At 54.9% G+C, this 13,849-nt stretch overlaps 5 protein-coding genes across 5 annotated transcripts; 1 reads left to right on the top strand and 4 right to left on the bottom strand.

Moving 5' to 3' along the window:
• Positions 1-1,412: 1,412 nt before the first annotated feature.
• On the bottom strand, positions 1,413-4,092 carry PUNSTDRAFT_125114 (uncharacterized protein). Its single transcript, XM_007381534.1, has 8 exons — positions 3,496-4,092; positions 3,116-3,437; positions 2,809-3,063; positions 2,582-2,751; positions 2,282-2,523; positions 2,060-2,227; positions 1,662-2,013; positions 1,413-1,592 (listed from the first exon to the last, which is right to left on the bottom strand). The coding sequence occupies exons 1-8, from the start codon at positions 3,828-3,830 to the stop codon at positions 1,577-1,579; spliced, it is 1,860 nt and encodes a 619-aa protein (XP_007381596.1). The 5' UTR covers positions 3,831-4,092; the 3' UTR covers positions 1,413-1,576.
• A 751-nt stretch (positions 4,093-4,843) lies between these two features.
• On the bottom strand, positions 4,844-6,630 carry PUNSTDRAFT_119206 (uncharacterized protein; the record flags this gene model as incomplete). The annotated part of the gene is made up of 7 exons (XM_007381535.1): positions 4,844-4,931; positions 4,985-5,339; positions 5,389-5,556; positions 5,604-5,839; positions 5,891-6,060; positions 6,118-6,375; positions 6,430-6,630. The coding sequence occupies 7 exons, from the start codon at positions 6,628-6,630 to the stop codon at positions 4,916-4,918; spliced, it is 1,404 nt and encodes a 467-aa protein (XP_007381597.1). The 3' UTR covers positions 4,844-4,915.
• A 242-nt stretch (positions 6,631-6,872) lies between these two features.
• PUNSTDRAFT_112033 (uncharacterized protein) lies at positions 6,873-7,223 on the bottom strand (the record flags this gene model as incomplete). Its single annotated transcript, XM_007381536.1, has 1 exon — positions 6,873-7,223. The coding sequence occupies one exon, from the start codon at positions 7,221-7,223 to the stop codon at positions 6,873-6,875; it is 351 nt and encodes a 116-aa protein (XP_007381598.1).
• A 388-nt stretch (positions 7,224-7,611) lies between these two features.
• On the bottom strand, positions 7,612-10,018 carry PUNSTDRAFT_50822 (uncharacterized protein). The gene is made up of 9 exons (XM_007381537.1): positions 9,770-10,018; positions 9,583-9,707; positions 9,420-9,518; positions 9,091-9,363; positions 8,380-9,030; positions 8,153-8,331; positions 8,020-8,099; positions 7,835-7,960; positions 7,612-7,662 (listed from the first exon to the last, which is right to left on the bottom strand). The coding sequence occupies exons 1-3, from the start codon at positions 9,971-9,973 to the stop codon at positions 9,479-9,481; spliced, it is 369 nt and encodes a 122-aa protein (XP_007381599.1). The 5' UTR covers positions 9,974-10,018; the 3' UTR covers positions 7,612-7,662; positions 7,835-7,960; positions 8,020-8,099; positions 8,153-8,331; positions 8,380-9,030; positions 9,091-9,363; positions 9,420-9,478.
• Positions 10,019-10,203: 185 nt separating this feature from the next.
• Positions 10,204-13,465, top strand: PUNSTDRAFT_50823 (mannose-1-phosphate guanylyltransferase). Its single transcript, XM_007381538.1, has 11 exons — positions 10,204-10,320; positions 10,373-10,462; positions 10,517-12,409; positions 12,463-12,563; positions 12,616-12,758; positions 12,818-12,897; positions 12,953-12,996; positions 13,046-13,100; positions 13,159-13,172; positions 13,233-13,330; positions 13,381-13,465. Exons 1-3 carry the CDS (start codon positions 10,222-10,224, stop codon positions 11,813-11,815), a joined length of 1,488 nt encoding a protein of 495 aa, XP_007381600.1. The 5' UTR covers positions 10,204-10,221; the 3' UTR covers positions 11,816-12,409; positions 12,463-12,563; positions 12,616-12,758; positions 12,818-12,897; positions 12,953-12,996; positions 13,046-13,100; positions 13,159-13,172; positions 13,233-13,330; positions 13,381-13,465.
• The last annotated feature ends 384 nt before the right edge of the window (positions 13,466-13,849 follow it).

Genomic DNA, 13,849 nt, shown 5'->3' on the forward strand with positions numbered 1-13,849 from the left:
ATTGACTCTCGAGATGACGCCATAACTCGTCTGCAGTACGCAGAAGCTCTGGACGTCTTGATGAAAAGGGAACCACATGCTCGAAAAGCATCCACAAGCATTGGATATTTCGGCAACTTTGCCAGGGCAGACGCCTATTGCCTTCGATTAGCTCAAACTGCACGAGGTAAGACGAACATCGTACATACATGAAACACAGGCATTTGCACAAGGTATTCAGAGTAGAACAATGACTCTAACAATCCAATCTCATGAACTGTAATCGCTCGCTTATCGGGAATGGACTCACCATATTGCTCAAGTTCTTGTTCCGTCTCGGGGCCGTTGGGATAGGCGGTGGGAGCAAAGGAGGGAGCAGTTCCAGCCATAGGGTCGAAAGGCGCCGTCGATTCTGTCGAATGTGGGTCAACCCTTGGTGGTGGTGGTACGTTTTGCACCTCGGACTCTGGCAGGAAGACTTCATTGAATAGCTCATCGAATATGTTGCCAGGCGGTTGCTGATTGGCGTCAGGAACAGGGTAGGGCTCGGATGTTCCTATAGGCGTTATTGGCACATGAAGCATTCCGGAAGCAACAGAGGTCGACGCAGTTCCCGGCGTGAGACTGAGTAGAGCATTGCGCAAATCTTCAGGAGTGGCTCCTGTAAAAGATTCGGTTGGCCGATTGCTTCCAGAAGATGCACTGGGTTCAACAGTCGCTGGTTTCGATGTCCTACGGATACAAATCAGAACCAACGAATGAGCTTGCCCAAGTGTCTCTACAAACTCGCCCTTTCGCGCATGCTCTACTATGTCTTGCAAGCAGATCAGTGCGAGTAAATTCGGCTTTACATCGCTGCAAGCAGGACACATCTGATGAGGCCGGCTTCGGGACGGATCAAATAGACCACCGACGTACAGGACAGATATGCAGACCTTCTCGCGTGTCTGGAATGGCGTTAACCACCTGATGGTTGTATCAGGAGCCAGGGTCCCACGTACGAGTTTTCATGTGGCGATTCAAATGGGTGGTTCGAGTATATTTAGCATTACAGAACGGGCACTGCTTGGTTTGTGGCAACACAGGCACGTTCCCGCCATGACGCCGCATGTTCGGCGATATAACAGACATCTGCTGGCGCAGAGACTGGGTGGGTGCTTTGGACATGTCGAATGGGGAAACGAAGGAGGTGATGATGAACTGTGAGTGGATGAACAGCAGTTACTTGGGTGTGTCGGCAAGATAGACACATGCAAGCCTCGGCATCAACCCAGGAGAGGGTGGCTATGCACTGCTTGCTCGGCGTTTGAGCTACGTGAGCAGAGAACTGCTAGCAAGCAAGGGACGACTTGCGGCCCTCCCATATATGTCATCATTGCATTCACCGTATACCGATGGAGTACTCCCGTATGAGCGCGCACGCACAGGCATCTAACTAATCCATTTTCGTACGTCGTTTCGTTCGTTCGTAAGTCATGTACGGATAGGGATACAGCTTTCCAAACAATCTAGGCTCCTCTAGCTATAACAGGATACATATATCTATCTATGCGGAACTCACAACAACACTCAAGGAAAACGCAAGCCGGGTGGAGAATCACCATCCGAAGACCCTGAAGAATATCGTCAGCACGCAGCTCAGTTGCCCCGGGTTTCCGCAGTTGAGAACATGGCGGACTCACTCTTGATGGATCTCTACACCGCCGACGGATCTCATGGCTGCGATGCCAAGGGCGCCGATAGAGTCTTTGACCTCTTCTCCCAGAGACCCCGGTCCGCAAACGCCTACGACGACACCAGAAAGAGAAGTATCGACACATTTTTTGTCCGACCCCAAACGAGCCATCACAGACTCGAGGATGGCTGTCGTTCGAGGTCTTCCGGCTTCAAGGCTCATCCCATACGGAAGGCAGAGTTTGGAGTTTTCCTGATATGCCGACGCTCGGGTATAGTGCACCGAGATCTCAAGCGCTACCGAGCTGGGCCACGCCTCTTGTAGCGAGGCCAAGGTTGGCATAAGAGCTTTCAGAGATCCTAGCGGAACATTAGACCAGGTTGAATGCATCGTGGTATCACCAACCTGGTTCCCTTACGCTCCAAACGACGCGAACGGTCTTCAGATGAGTTTGACCATTCGCGGCGGATCGCATGATGTCTTGGGCAGCGGCCATGATGAAGGTGATCCCGCTTCCTCCTGCTATCAAGACAGCAGCAGAGAAACTGTTCAATAGAGTATGACCGGTTCCGCCTATTAAAAGAGAACATCAAGACATATTGCTTCCACGCTCGAGCAACGACTTGCCGTAGGGACCCTCGACCCACATCCGGACGATCTTCGAGGTCGTGGCCTCTTCCTTGTCACTTCTTCCATCGCCGCGGGCATAATTGTACAGGTCAGTGGTCCAACCTCCGGTCGCCTTGCACATGAGGACCAGATTCTCCTCTGTCCGCGGTGCAGTGGCAATGGTGAACGGATGTGCTTCACTCCAACGGAACATACCCATCCCAGAGGTCAGAACTCGGACGCGAACATGCTGTCCTGGCCTAAAGTAGATAGTAAATATGCAAGTTTATCAAGGCATGTCGTACATCGTTCACTTGCCTCCAACCAGCGTTCAGCGGGACCGTGACGCGCGTCATGCCCAACTCCGGAATGGGAGAGATGGTAGCAGTGACGATGCGGGTTCTGATAAGGCGCAGGGCACGGTCGGCAGCATAAATCATCGCTGTAGCGAATGCGTACTTCGCCGTGGTCGCTTCGTGATAGTAGATCTAGGCACATCGGTTGAGCATTCCTGTTTTCATACATCAGAGCTCTTTGTGACTCACCAGCACTACCAACACGACCAATCCCACGATATGCGAAACGTAGAAGGCCCGATACCACCGGCGGCGTATCACCGGCAGGCTCATGATGATAATGAGGACATCGAGGGTCACCATGGCGGTAAGCCCATAGATCTTCTCGGGTTCGTTCAGCTTCGAAAGCGTGTTGTTCATGGAATACTTGATGATGTACGTGAATCCGTGAAAGTTGGCAGCGATCGCAACAGTTATGCCGGCGACACGATGGAGATGGTTTAACTAAAGAGACACGATCAGAAAGTACACTCATTGCCGAATTGAGATGACTGACCTTCTCGTAACCCACACCAACCAACCATCCGATGGGGTTGTTCTTCGTTGACAGAGTGTACACGATAGGGAACTGCGAGATCGCTACGTAGCCAAAGCGCTTGCCCTTGACAAACGGGTTGATGTTGTAGAACGTCGCGAACAGGACAGATCCGATGTACACTGCGGAAATAATAAGGCTGCCGACGGAATAACGTTCCGTAATGGGCGTTCGCAGCAGAGCAGACAGGATTGGAAATCGTGTCGAATATGATGCCAGTCGCGGATGCGCGCGGTTAGGCGGGCGGACCACACTGGACGCATCAAATTTTTCGTCCGATACCCTACGTGGACGTGAATCGGTTAAACGGAAAACAGGGTAATTTGCGATGAAATATTCACTCGGAATCAACAGGACTAGAAGCAATGTTCGGCTGAGGCGTCTCTGGGACATGTGCAGGGAGAGTGACTCGGCGCAGAAGCCAGCCGGCACCCCATTCTGCCTTGTGGCGAAACCTCGCAATGGCCCACGGTGCGAGGGCCAGGGTGAATGCTGCCAGGCAGCCAAGGTAGAACACCTCGAGCCAGAATATCAGCTGCAAATCGGTATTGGGAGGAGGGGGACCAAGGGAATCTCCACCGCCGGGCGACGTAGAATTGCCAGACACCAGAGTAGAGGAAGAGGGCTCGGCGGCACCTGCAGCGGTGGGGAAACTGACAATGGAGCCGTCAGACATGAAGCAGGCACCGGCGAGTCTAGGGGGCGGGAGTCCGGTCTGCTGCGCTCAGATCTCTATCGTTTTATAGGCAGACCGCTGCGCGCTGAGTGGACGGTTTGCCGCACCGCATCGAACATCTCGGGTGGACCTAGGCGCGGGACCAAAGATCGTTCCTGCATGTGGAACGACGAGGTGCTGACGGGGTGGACAGGTTGGTGCATGCGGTCTCCCGAGAATCATTGCGCCTCGAAATGGGGAAGAAGGCAACGTCGAAGTCGCGATAGCGCGCGCATCGGCGGGCGACGAAGCAACCGGGTCGATTGCGCTGCCCCGATATGGACAGGCATCGCGCAATCCGATGCACGTCGGTGCTACTGGAAGCATATGCACCGGGTTCCACCAAGCGAGGTCGCATCTTCGCTGGGTTCTGACGTCCGAGGTATGTAAGGAGGTGTTCGAGCAGGAGCCGCGCCAAGGTCGATTTTTTCCGGCGTTGGCCGTGCCGATCAGGGTGAACACCGGTGCAGTCAGATGAAGTCCGGCGCGGCAGAGTTTCGAGCGCAACTCCGAGGCAAAGACGGTGCTGGCTGCCATCCTACTCCCCACATCCAGTTTCTGCTAGTGTATCAGCTCCGGTGATGATATTTGCATCTGCAACGATGCCTGATCGCTACGAACTAGGCTGGGCGCAAGCAACCGGCGCCCAACAAGTGCGCTGATGCACATGTTGCGATGCCAACGTCGTAAAGAATTGCGAGAAGCGAGCTGAATTTCTGGCTCAGTATATAAATATAATGAAGGAGAAGGTCCAGTAATATGAGCACCATCGCTAGAGTTGTGACGAATACGAGGGATCAAGACGCGTGCCACGTCGCCATCATGCAACCGTCATCGCGGCTTCATCTTATCAGATAAGTATCACACAACGGGCAAAGATAACCGAACAAGATCCGGAGAACATATCAAGCTTATCAGATAGCGTCGTTTGCCGGAGCACCTGTCATCGCGACATCGTCTGGCTCGTAAGTCGTATACAGATACAGTATCGCAGACAATCTACACCTAACGTAAACTCGCCGCTTCAAGCCCTGAAGGCAACAAAGTCACCAGCCGAAAACCCTAGAGGATGGGACGGTCAGTCAGAAACTCCAGAGGCTACGCGGAAGACGCACTCTTCGTGGATCTCGACTCCTCCCACTGATTTCATTGCTGTGGCATCGAGGGTACCGATCGAGTTGCGAACCACTTCTCCGAGAGATGCCGGTCCGCAAACGCCGACGATGACGCCCGAGAGCGCCTTAGTCTCTGCACCCTGTTTGCCGGAGGTCATACGGTCCATCAGGGACGTAAGGATCGCTGCCGTCCGGGGCCGACCAGGTTGAAGACTCAGTCCGCATGGAAGACACGTGCTCATGTCATCCAGTTTTCCGAGGGCTCTGGTATAGTGGACAGAGATCTCCAACGAAACCGAGCTCGGCCACGCCTCCAGCAAAGAGGATAAAGTGGGCATCAGAGCCTTCAGGGATCCTAGCCAATCATCAAAACGGTGCACCCACGCTAAGGATAGCGCACCAACCCGTGTCTCTGACGCTCCAGACAATACGGACATTCTTGAGATGGCTCTGCCCTTCGGCGGCATTCCGCAAGATATCCTGAGCTGCAGCTATCACGAACGCGATCCCGCTTCCGCCCGCTATCAGAACTGTAGCGGAGAAGCTATTGAAAAGAGTATGGTTCGTTCCACCTGATAGCAATCAGACAGTGATTCTATGCTGATAATGAAGTGCTTACCGTAAGGCCCCTCGATCCAAACGTGCACAGTCCTCGAGGCAGTAGGCTCTTCATTGTCACGCTTTCCGCAGGCGAGGTTGTATAGGTTGGTCGTCCAGCCGCCGGTCGCCTTGCACATGAGGACCAGGTTCTCCTCCGTCAGCGGTGCAGTTGAGATGGTGAATGGATGAGACTCGGACCAACGGAGCAGTCCCATCCCGGAGGACAGAATCCTGATACGAACGTGTTGCCCCGGCCTTATCAAGGTAGTGAGCATTGATTTCTGCAAGGCAAGATATGCACGATACCTCCATCCGGCGTTGTATGGGACGGTGATCCGCGTCATACCCAGCTCTGGGATCGGAGAGAGGGTACCAGTGACGATGCGACTCCGGATGAGACGAAGTGCGCGATCAGCGGCATAGAGCATCGCCGTACCAAAGGCGTATTGCGCGGTCCTTGCTTCGTGATAGTAAGTCTTGCAGTGAACGACGGCATCAGTACGTGTCTATTCTGAGGCAAGGCATGGACTAACCGTCACGACGAACATGATGGCGCCGAAGACATGCGAGACGTAGAAAACACGGTACCAGCGCCGGCGCAGCACTGGGAAACTCAGCATTATCAAGAGTACATCGAGGACCATCATCGCCGCAAGACCCCAAATGTTCTCGGCTTGCTTGAACTTCGTCGTGAGATCGCCGTTCTTGGAGTACTTGAAGATGTATGCGAATCCATGGAAGTTGCTACTGATGGCTATGGCAATGCCTACGACGCGGTGAAGGTAGTTCAACTGCACGTATGGGTCAGAGACTGCAATTTTCGCCGCAGATCATGAGCGGCGGACCTTCTCATATCCCACTCCCGCCAACCATGCGACGGGGTTATTCTTCATGACCAAAGAAAAGGCGAGGGGAAGCTGGGCGATCGCCACATAGCCGAAACGGGTACCCTTGATGAACGGATTGATGTTGTAGAACGTCGCAAATAAAGTAGAACCGATGAACACGAGAGAGATGATAACTCTGCCGACGGTGTAGCCTTCCATTACGGGCGCACGCAAGAACGCAGACAGACGGGGAAAGTATGTCGAATACGATGCTAGTCGAGGTTTCATACGGATGGGGGTATGAGGGGAGCTGGACGCGTCGTATTTTTCGCTAGAAATCCTACGGTAGAAATGTCAGTGCTTTTGGAGACGAGATACAGAGACGAGACGTACTCAGAATCAACAGGACTAGATGGCAGACTCGGCTGCGATGACTCCAACATATGGGCTGGGAGGGTAATTCAACGCAGAATCCAGCCGGCACACCATTCCGCCTTATGACGGAACCTAGCGATGGCCCATGGCGCAGCGGCTAGGGCAAATGCTCCAAGGCAGCTGAGATAAAACACCTCCAGCCAGTATATCAGCTCCATGTTGGGATTGAGGCGGCCGTGACCGCCGCTACCGTGGCCGCCTGCATCGTGCCCCGTAGTATTGGTAGTGCCAGACGCGGAACTACCGTGACCAGAGGTGGCCCTAGTCGCGTCAGAACTGCCAATGGTGGTACTGGCATGAGCCATGGTGAGAACTAAAGTGGGCGAGGTGAATGCAGCGGGTAGCCAAGGGTAGGACGTCCATGTTCCTGCATCCATATTTTGCCCATTTTATAGGTAAGCCGCCGTGCACCACTCCGGTCATGGATGCTTGGGGCGCGCCGCAGATTGTCAGAAAATTCGTCGAGGCGGGACGCGGGCTAGAGGCGCGAAACTGGAAGTAACCGCTGCGCATTGAGATCCCGAGGGAGTGGATTATGTGAGAAAAAACGGTGCATGCGTTTGTCTACGAACGCCAGCTGGGTCGCGAGATGAAGGGAATGACATGCAAACATCCTGAGGCGGTCGCAGAAGAAGCAACCGGTTCGATGGTGCCTTGCCTAAACGGTAGAGGCCCCTACAACGCCGATGCAACTCAGTATTGTACCAAGCACATGCTTAACCGGGTCTGCGAAGTAGCGCGACTGAAGGATGGATTCGACCCATGCTTCTCAATGAGCTCCGCCGCAGCACCGAGGAGTGTCTACGCTTTCAGATTTGGCCGTGGCGATCGAAGGAAGTTGTAGGTACCGGAGCTGCCTCGGTAGAGCCCCAGCCAAGACAATTGTACCCAATTTCACTGCGAATGCTCCCTGATTATCTCCGGAGTTCCCGGTATCGCGGTCAGCTCGTGAAGAATCATCTCCACCGATAGAGACGAACTGACTGATTTGCGCCTCCACCGAAGGCACGGGCATTGCTTGAAAGACACGGAAGCGGATATATTCTTGGCACAACTCAACCCGAGGAGCAAGATATATTCCGGCTAATACGTGTATCGTTTTCAGCGTTGTAAACTGTAGGCGCAAATGAAGATTATTAGAGAAGGGGCGAGCGCATCCCGTGACATGCATACGATCGGATGGTCACGGAACCGCTATCAGCCTGTTGATCTTATCAGATAGCACGAAATTGTAATCAGATAGGCCCAGGGTTCTAGATAACGAATTAGCCGGTGTAGCGAACGGATCGAGGGGCGAAGGCTGAACGTTGAAACGTTGACTAGGATGAAATCAGAAGCGTCCTGGAGCGCGAGGAACCCATGCGAGCCATGTGAGTGTGTGAGAGTATAATATTACACGGTGAGAGTCGCCCCTTAGTTCGTTGACGGCCTCCACGAGATGGAACATGGCTCATTTGTCCAGCGTTCTTCTGAGGCACCCGAGTTCTGACCAAATAATGAGCCCCGCGCAGGCACGTGAAGCCGAAAGCATACCAACGAATGCCAACGTCCAACGATGATGCAGTGAACGTCGTTACTTATCTCCGCCCGATACGACCGCTGCCAGGAATATCGGCCCATTTTCGGCCTGGGTTTCCGAAGTACTCGCAGACGAATATGGCTGGGATCGGCGGAGATTATGCACATAGGAGTTCGATGTCCGTAACGATCGCAACGCTGAAGCATCTGCGGCGTTTTCGGATATGCCAGGAGTCATTCGTGAGGATACCAGACCAGAGGAAGCTATTGAGGGCAGTAAATCCTGGAATCGGGGGTCAAGAGGCACCAGGAGGCTCAAGTCCATCTGATGACACCGGGACATCTCTCGTACATCCATCGACCTTCATGCATCTTCGTTCTGTACGTAGAGATACGAATGAGCCAGGCCAGTGTAAATCGACATGCTCCTGGTGGCGCCCCGTTAATTCATACTCGAAATCGCAGGAGCAGCGGTGATAATGATCTGCAGCGTCCTTTCTCGCAATCGCGCGGAAGATGACAAAGTCGCATTATTCAGACGCACGCCGAATTACTCCTCGTCGCTCTCGAATTCAATAGCTTGCACCTTGCGCGCTTTCTTGTTCGGGTTTGCGAGCGACGCACCGCGTGGTGCGCGGCTGGAAGTCGCTGGGACAACGGATTTTTCTATCACGAGGCGCGATTTATTTCATGGGCGCCGAGACGACATAAGCGATTGGACCTACTCGGTTTGACCTGGACGGCCGCTCGTGGAGCAGAGGCGAGCCGAGATTTGAGACGGTCGAGCTCGTCCGTGGGCGCATTTGCTTTCGGCGGGAGTGCCTCGGGTGCCTCCTTTTCCTTGTCCTGCGCAATGTCCGTTGGCTGACTCGCACTTGCTTTACGCTTGGATGGCGCTGCAGTCGTGGAGGGCAGTGTTGGCGTATAAGTTGCAGTGGCCAAGGAAGTAGCTGCCGAAGGGTAGAGTTGGCACTTGTGCGATTGCGCTCGAAGCGCAATCTGCTCTAGGCTTCAGGAATGTATGCCTAGAACATATTCGATGATCAAGAACACACCGCAGTGAAGGTGGAGGCGGCGGCGGCAGCAGCTTCTTCGGGCGACAGTTCCTCGAGCCCTACCCGCGTCGGGTTCTTGGACGACGGATTGAACGCGAGCTAGATGGGCATTTAATCGGTCAACGTGCGCCCCGATAGGACATGAGGGCATGTGTTATCACACCTCACGTTAATCTGTACGCCTCTGTCTGCGTGAGAGCTCCAGTTCTCTATGTGGAGCTGACCTCCGACAAAGGCATCCCTCAGTCCATCTGCGAAACGTTCCTGGACGGTCGACGACTTCGTTCCCTACACACCAGTGGCGTTCGTTCGGGCTCAATGAGCGCCTCTGATAGAAGTTGCGTACGTACGACGGCCCCGAGTATGTCCTCGGCCGTCCACCGTCCGCGCCACCATCGTCCATCTGCTGCGGAACCGGACGCGGAAAGACCGACGTGCAGCGTCCAAGCGTGGTCGTCGACGCGCGAGATGACGACAAAGCGAGACGCGCCTTGGTAAATGAGCTGGATGAGCTCGTCGAGGGCGGTGAAAGCAAGCAACGCGTCGGAGGCCATGCAGAGTCCAGCCAGCTATGCCGAGCGCAGTAAATCCGAGATGCGGGTGTGTTTATGGTGAACGGAGGCCGAGTGAGTGGCCGATGAGAGTCGCGACGAAGGAGAGGCGGAGTAGAGACGGGCGGTGTCCGCCCAAGGCTTGTCGAGATCCGGCTGCCGCAGCCCGCGCCGCGTGCGGACACGTCTCAATAAATATTTCGCACTCGACACGTTCGTTCCTCGTTCAACACCTCCACACTCCCCACACCATGTCCGGCCTCGGCTTCACGCCCGCGCCGCAGCCCGCGCCCAACGCGCTCGGCGTGGAGGGCATGTTCGCCCAGATCATGGCCGCCGTCCAGAAGTCGGTGAGCACGTCGTTGGTCCTGTGCTTGCCCCCGCCCCTGACGCCCTCTGTAGAGCGCTGAGATTGCGGAGCTTCGGCAGGAGTGCGCGGACCTGCGCATACAGAACGCCAGCCTCGAGCGCCAGGTGCGCGAGGGCCTCCAGGTCGGCATCATGTTTGCTTGCTGTCACCCCTAATGCTCACTATATCCATCTAAGAACCGTGGCACGCATACCGGCTACAACACAGGCCTCAACACGCCCGTCCCGGGTTCGCCCCAGTTGCGCGCCAAATCCCCCTTCCTCTCACCGTCCTCTATACCTGCTCTCGCCGCCCCTGCGTCGATCCAGATCCCAACGCCGTCACCCCTCGGCGACAACCAGCTGACGTACTACCCATTCAACGGTCGCTCCATCCCCGGCTTCTTTGTCGTTATCCCTGCTGGTGGCGCAGGCACTCGCCTTTGGCCCCTATCGCGCGAGGGACATCCCAAGTTCCTCCTCGACCTCACGCTCAAAGGCCGCAGTCTAATTCAGGCTACCTGGGATCGTCTCATCCCGCTCTCCTCCCCCGCGCGCACGACCATAGTCGCCGGTCCCGCGCACACAAAGTCGATCCGGGAGCAGCTTCCCGATCTGCTGGAACAGAACCTCTTCACCGAACCCGGAGCCAAGGACTCCATGGCTGCCATTGGCCTCGCCGCTGCCGTTCTTGCTCGCCGCGACCCTGACGCTGTCATCGGGTCTTTCGCCGCTGACCACATGATCTCCGGCGACGATGCCTTCCTCTCCGCCGTCACCGAGGCGGTTGAGGTCGCCCGTCACGACTATCTCGTCACTATCGGTATCGCGCCCTCGCACCCTTCCACCGGCTTCGGTTACATCCAGCTCGGAGACAAGCTCGGAGGCAACGATACCCCCAACGCGCGCCTCGTCCGCTCCTTCAAGGAGAAGCCGGACGCGCGCACCGCCGCGGCGTACATCAAGACCGGCACATACCGCTGGAACGCTGGGATGTTCGTTACCCGCGCCGTCTTCCTCATGCAACTCCTCAAGGAGTATAAGCCTAAACTGCACGATGGCCTTCAGAAGATCGCAGCGGTCTGGGACGACGAAAGCCTGCGCGAGAAGGTGCTGACCGAGGTCTGGGACGACCTCGAGAAGATCCCGATCGACAATGCCGTTGCCGAGCCGGCGGCTGCCGAAGGCCGTGTCGCGGTCGTACCCGCCACCTTCGGTTGGGACGATGTCGGAGACTTCGCCTCCCTCGCCGATCTTCTCCCCGCTGAGGCGAACCAACCCCGTATCCTTGGCGAGAACCACCTCGTTCTCACCGACCAGGTCGCGGGTGGTATCATCGTCCCCGGCTCTGGCCGTCTCGTTGCATGCCTCGGTGTCGACGATCTCGTCATTGTCGACATGCCGGACACGTTGCTCGTCACGACTCGTGCGCGTAGCCAGGAGGTGAAGAGGCTCGTGAAGAAGGCCAAGGACGTCGGCTGGAAGAGCCTGCTTTGAACGATTTGGACGGTCAAAAAGCCCGAAGGGAGCATCTATGCAATGGATAATGCATTTGGATTAGGACTTGAGTTTAATGCACGGCTCTGGCTCTTAGCCCTTTCTCATTCGTCTCTTTTTTTTGTCCCGGATTTCCGAAATCATTCACATCCTACATATTACCCGAAAACATACAATAATCAAGAACGGGCCGTGAACTCTGGATATGGAACGTCATACTGTTGCCTTCGCCGCGTCGCTGCCGTTGCATGGCAAGAACGGTGTCGGTGTCGTTGGTGAACCCTCTATCCGCCATTCGGCGAACGCCAGTGTGGTCATGTTGGGATCCTTTTGGAGCTCCTCGCGCAGGCCTTCTCGTGCGTTCAGGATAGCGACTGGGAGAAAACATAGTGAGGCTCCTTCGCACAGGGAGAACAATCTGGTTCCGCACGCATGGTGTTGGTATACAATCCTGATAGCAGCAAATGGAAGAAGGGCCATGAAAGGCCCAGCGGATTGACGAGGAATGCGATGGCGAAGGCTCCTTGACAGCATGCCACCAGCACACCGCGCGCAAAGAAGTATCGGATAAGTCGCGCAAGTAAGGTATCCGTCCTGGCATTCGATCAGAAACGCAGAAGAACAACAATAAGGTTACATTGACCTACTTAGTGTGACCCGTACGAGAGGTCCAGAAGACGTAGCACATGCTTGTAGTCGCCAGGAAGTCGGCTAACGTGTTGATCGATTGCTCAATTCCGAGTGCATACTTCCCTCCATCAGCCAAGGACTGAAATGCCGAGAGTATATCGAGGGCTCACGTAGGTGGTTTCGCCGAAGGACATGATCGTATTCTTAGTGAGGGCTGGAGAGAGCGTTTCGATAGCTGCGACAACACCCAGCCCGCCTCCCACGAAGGAAAAGGCAGCGCAGATGAACACAAGTTCGCGACGACCTGAGGAGACTGGCGATGCGCACCGAGGTCAATTGAATTGCCGCGAAAATGGTATTGTCACGACGTACGGTAGTAAAGCTGCCTCAACACGAACAATTGCACCAGGAAAGTGGTTATCATTGTTAGCGTGACCTCAGCAAGCAGCGTTCTTCCGCGATGTTAATGAGAACTGAACATGGAACACGCCAATCGAAACCACGTACTTGGACACTATACCTAAATGAAGGAAGTCGCCAAAATGATCGATCTGGGACAGGTGTCGGTCAATGAACGCGGTTATGATATGGGCCACATACCCAGTATTCCTGACCAGATATCGCACCGCAAAATGTGGCGGCTACATTGAGTACACTGACAGTTCATCTGAATCAGCACAGTGGCGGCTGGATGTGGTACGGATGTCCCATACGCTATCAATGTCACCTAACAAATATTGATTGGTATGCAATTCCGTAGGGTGCATGTGCAACGAGATAAACTCACGAAGGCTCGCTGCGACCTAGAATCATGTGCGCAATGATGAACGTATGTGTAGGCCTGCAACAGTGTACCCCCAAGCAATAGCATGGCGAAAAGCAATCCTATCAAGCCATCAGTTAGCTAGGGATGCCAAAGCGGCACGCAGGCTGACCCCAGTAGACGGCAGCCCATTTTGTAGCCGCGCTCGTTGGCTGAGCTGCCAGATCAACCGTGGCCATAATCATGCGAGTTTCGGGGAGATGGGTCTAATAGTGGGGTGAGGGACGCGGAGTAGGTTAGCGGGCTCAATGGTATATATATCTTCGCTTGCAAATGGAAGGTAGCACAACGTCTTAGCAATCTCCCGGCATACCGGACATATAAAGCTGCGATTGATTCCAATGAGAATGCTTGCAGAACCACGAGATCATCGCCATCCGCCAACCGACGATATATGTCCGTCGACTGTTATTGGAGAGGCCGTTTCAGAATGATACGACAAGCCGAGCAGCTTGGACGTCGTCAAAACAACGCATGACGAGAGCACGGGAAGCGGGAATTTGAAGTCGAAATCGAAATACGCAGTCATCCGCGTGAAAGATGGCGTGCGCTCCATGACCTTCAAGTGACCATGGTCGTCC

The sequence above is a fragment of the Punctularia strigosozonata genome (genome assembly GCF_000264995.1).
Source record: "Punctularia strigosozonata HHB-11173 SS5 unplaced genomic scaffold PUNSTscaffold_3, whole genome shotgun sequence".
Lineage (NCBI taxonomy): Eukaryota > Fungi > Basidiomycota > Agaricomycetes > Corticiales > Punctulariaceae > Punctularia > Punctularia strigosozonata.

Excerpts from the sequence above, each read along its gene's own strand:
- PUNSTDRAFT_125114 (XM_007381534.1), bottom strand. The coding sequence starts at position 3,830 with ATGTCTGACGGCTCCATTGTCAGTTTCCCCACCGCTGCAGGTGCCGCC. Across the intron at positions 2,752-2,808 it reads TGGTCGTGTTGGTAGTGCTG|ATCTACTATCACGAAGCGAC; the intron begins GTGAGTCACAAA and ends CGATGTGCCTAG. Across the intron at positions 2,228-2,281 it reads GTGGGTCGAGGGTCCCTACG|GCGGAACCGGTCATACTCTA; the intron begins GCAAGTCGTTGC and ends CTCTTTTAATAG.
- PUNSTDRAFT_50822 (XM_007381537.1), bottom strand. The coding sequence starts at position 9,973 with ATGGCCTCCGACGCGTTGCTTGCTTTCACCGCCCTCGACGAGCTCATC. Across the intron at positions 9,708-9,769 it reads AGGACATACTCGGGGCCGTC|GGAACGAAGTCGTCGACCGT; the intron begins GTACGTACGCAA and ends ACTGGTGTGTAG. Across the intron at positions 9,519-9,582 it reads GGCGTACAGATTAACGTGAG|CTCGCGTTCAATCCGTCGTC; the intron begins GTGTGATAACAC and ends ATGCCCATCTAG.
- PUNSTDRAFT_50823 (XM_007381538.1), top strand. The coding sequence starts at position 10,222 with ATGTCCGGCCTCGGCTTCACGCCCGCGCCGCAGCCCGCGCCCAACGCG. Across the intron at positions 10,321-10,372 it reads TGGCCGCCGTCCAGAAGTCG|AGCGCTGAGATTGCGGAGCT; the intron begins GTGAGCACGTCG and ends CGCCCTCTGTAG. Across the intron at positions 10,463-10,516 it reads AGGTGCGCGAGGGCCTCCAG|AACCGTGGCACGCATACCGG; the intron begins GTCGGCATCATG and ends TATCCATCTAAG.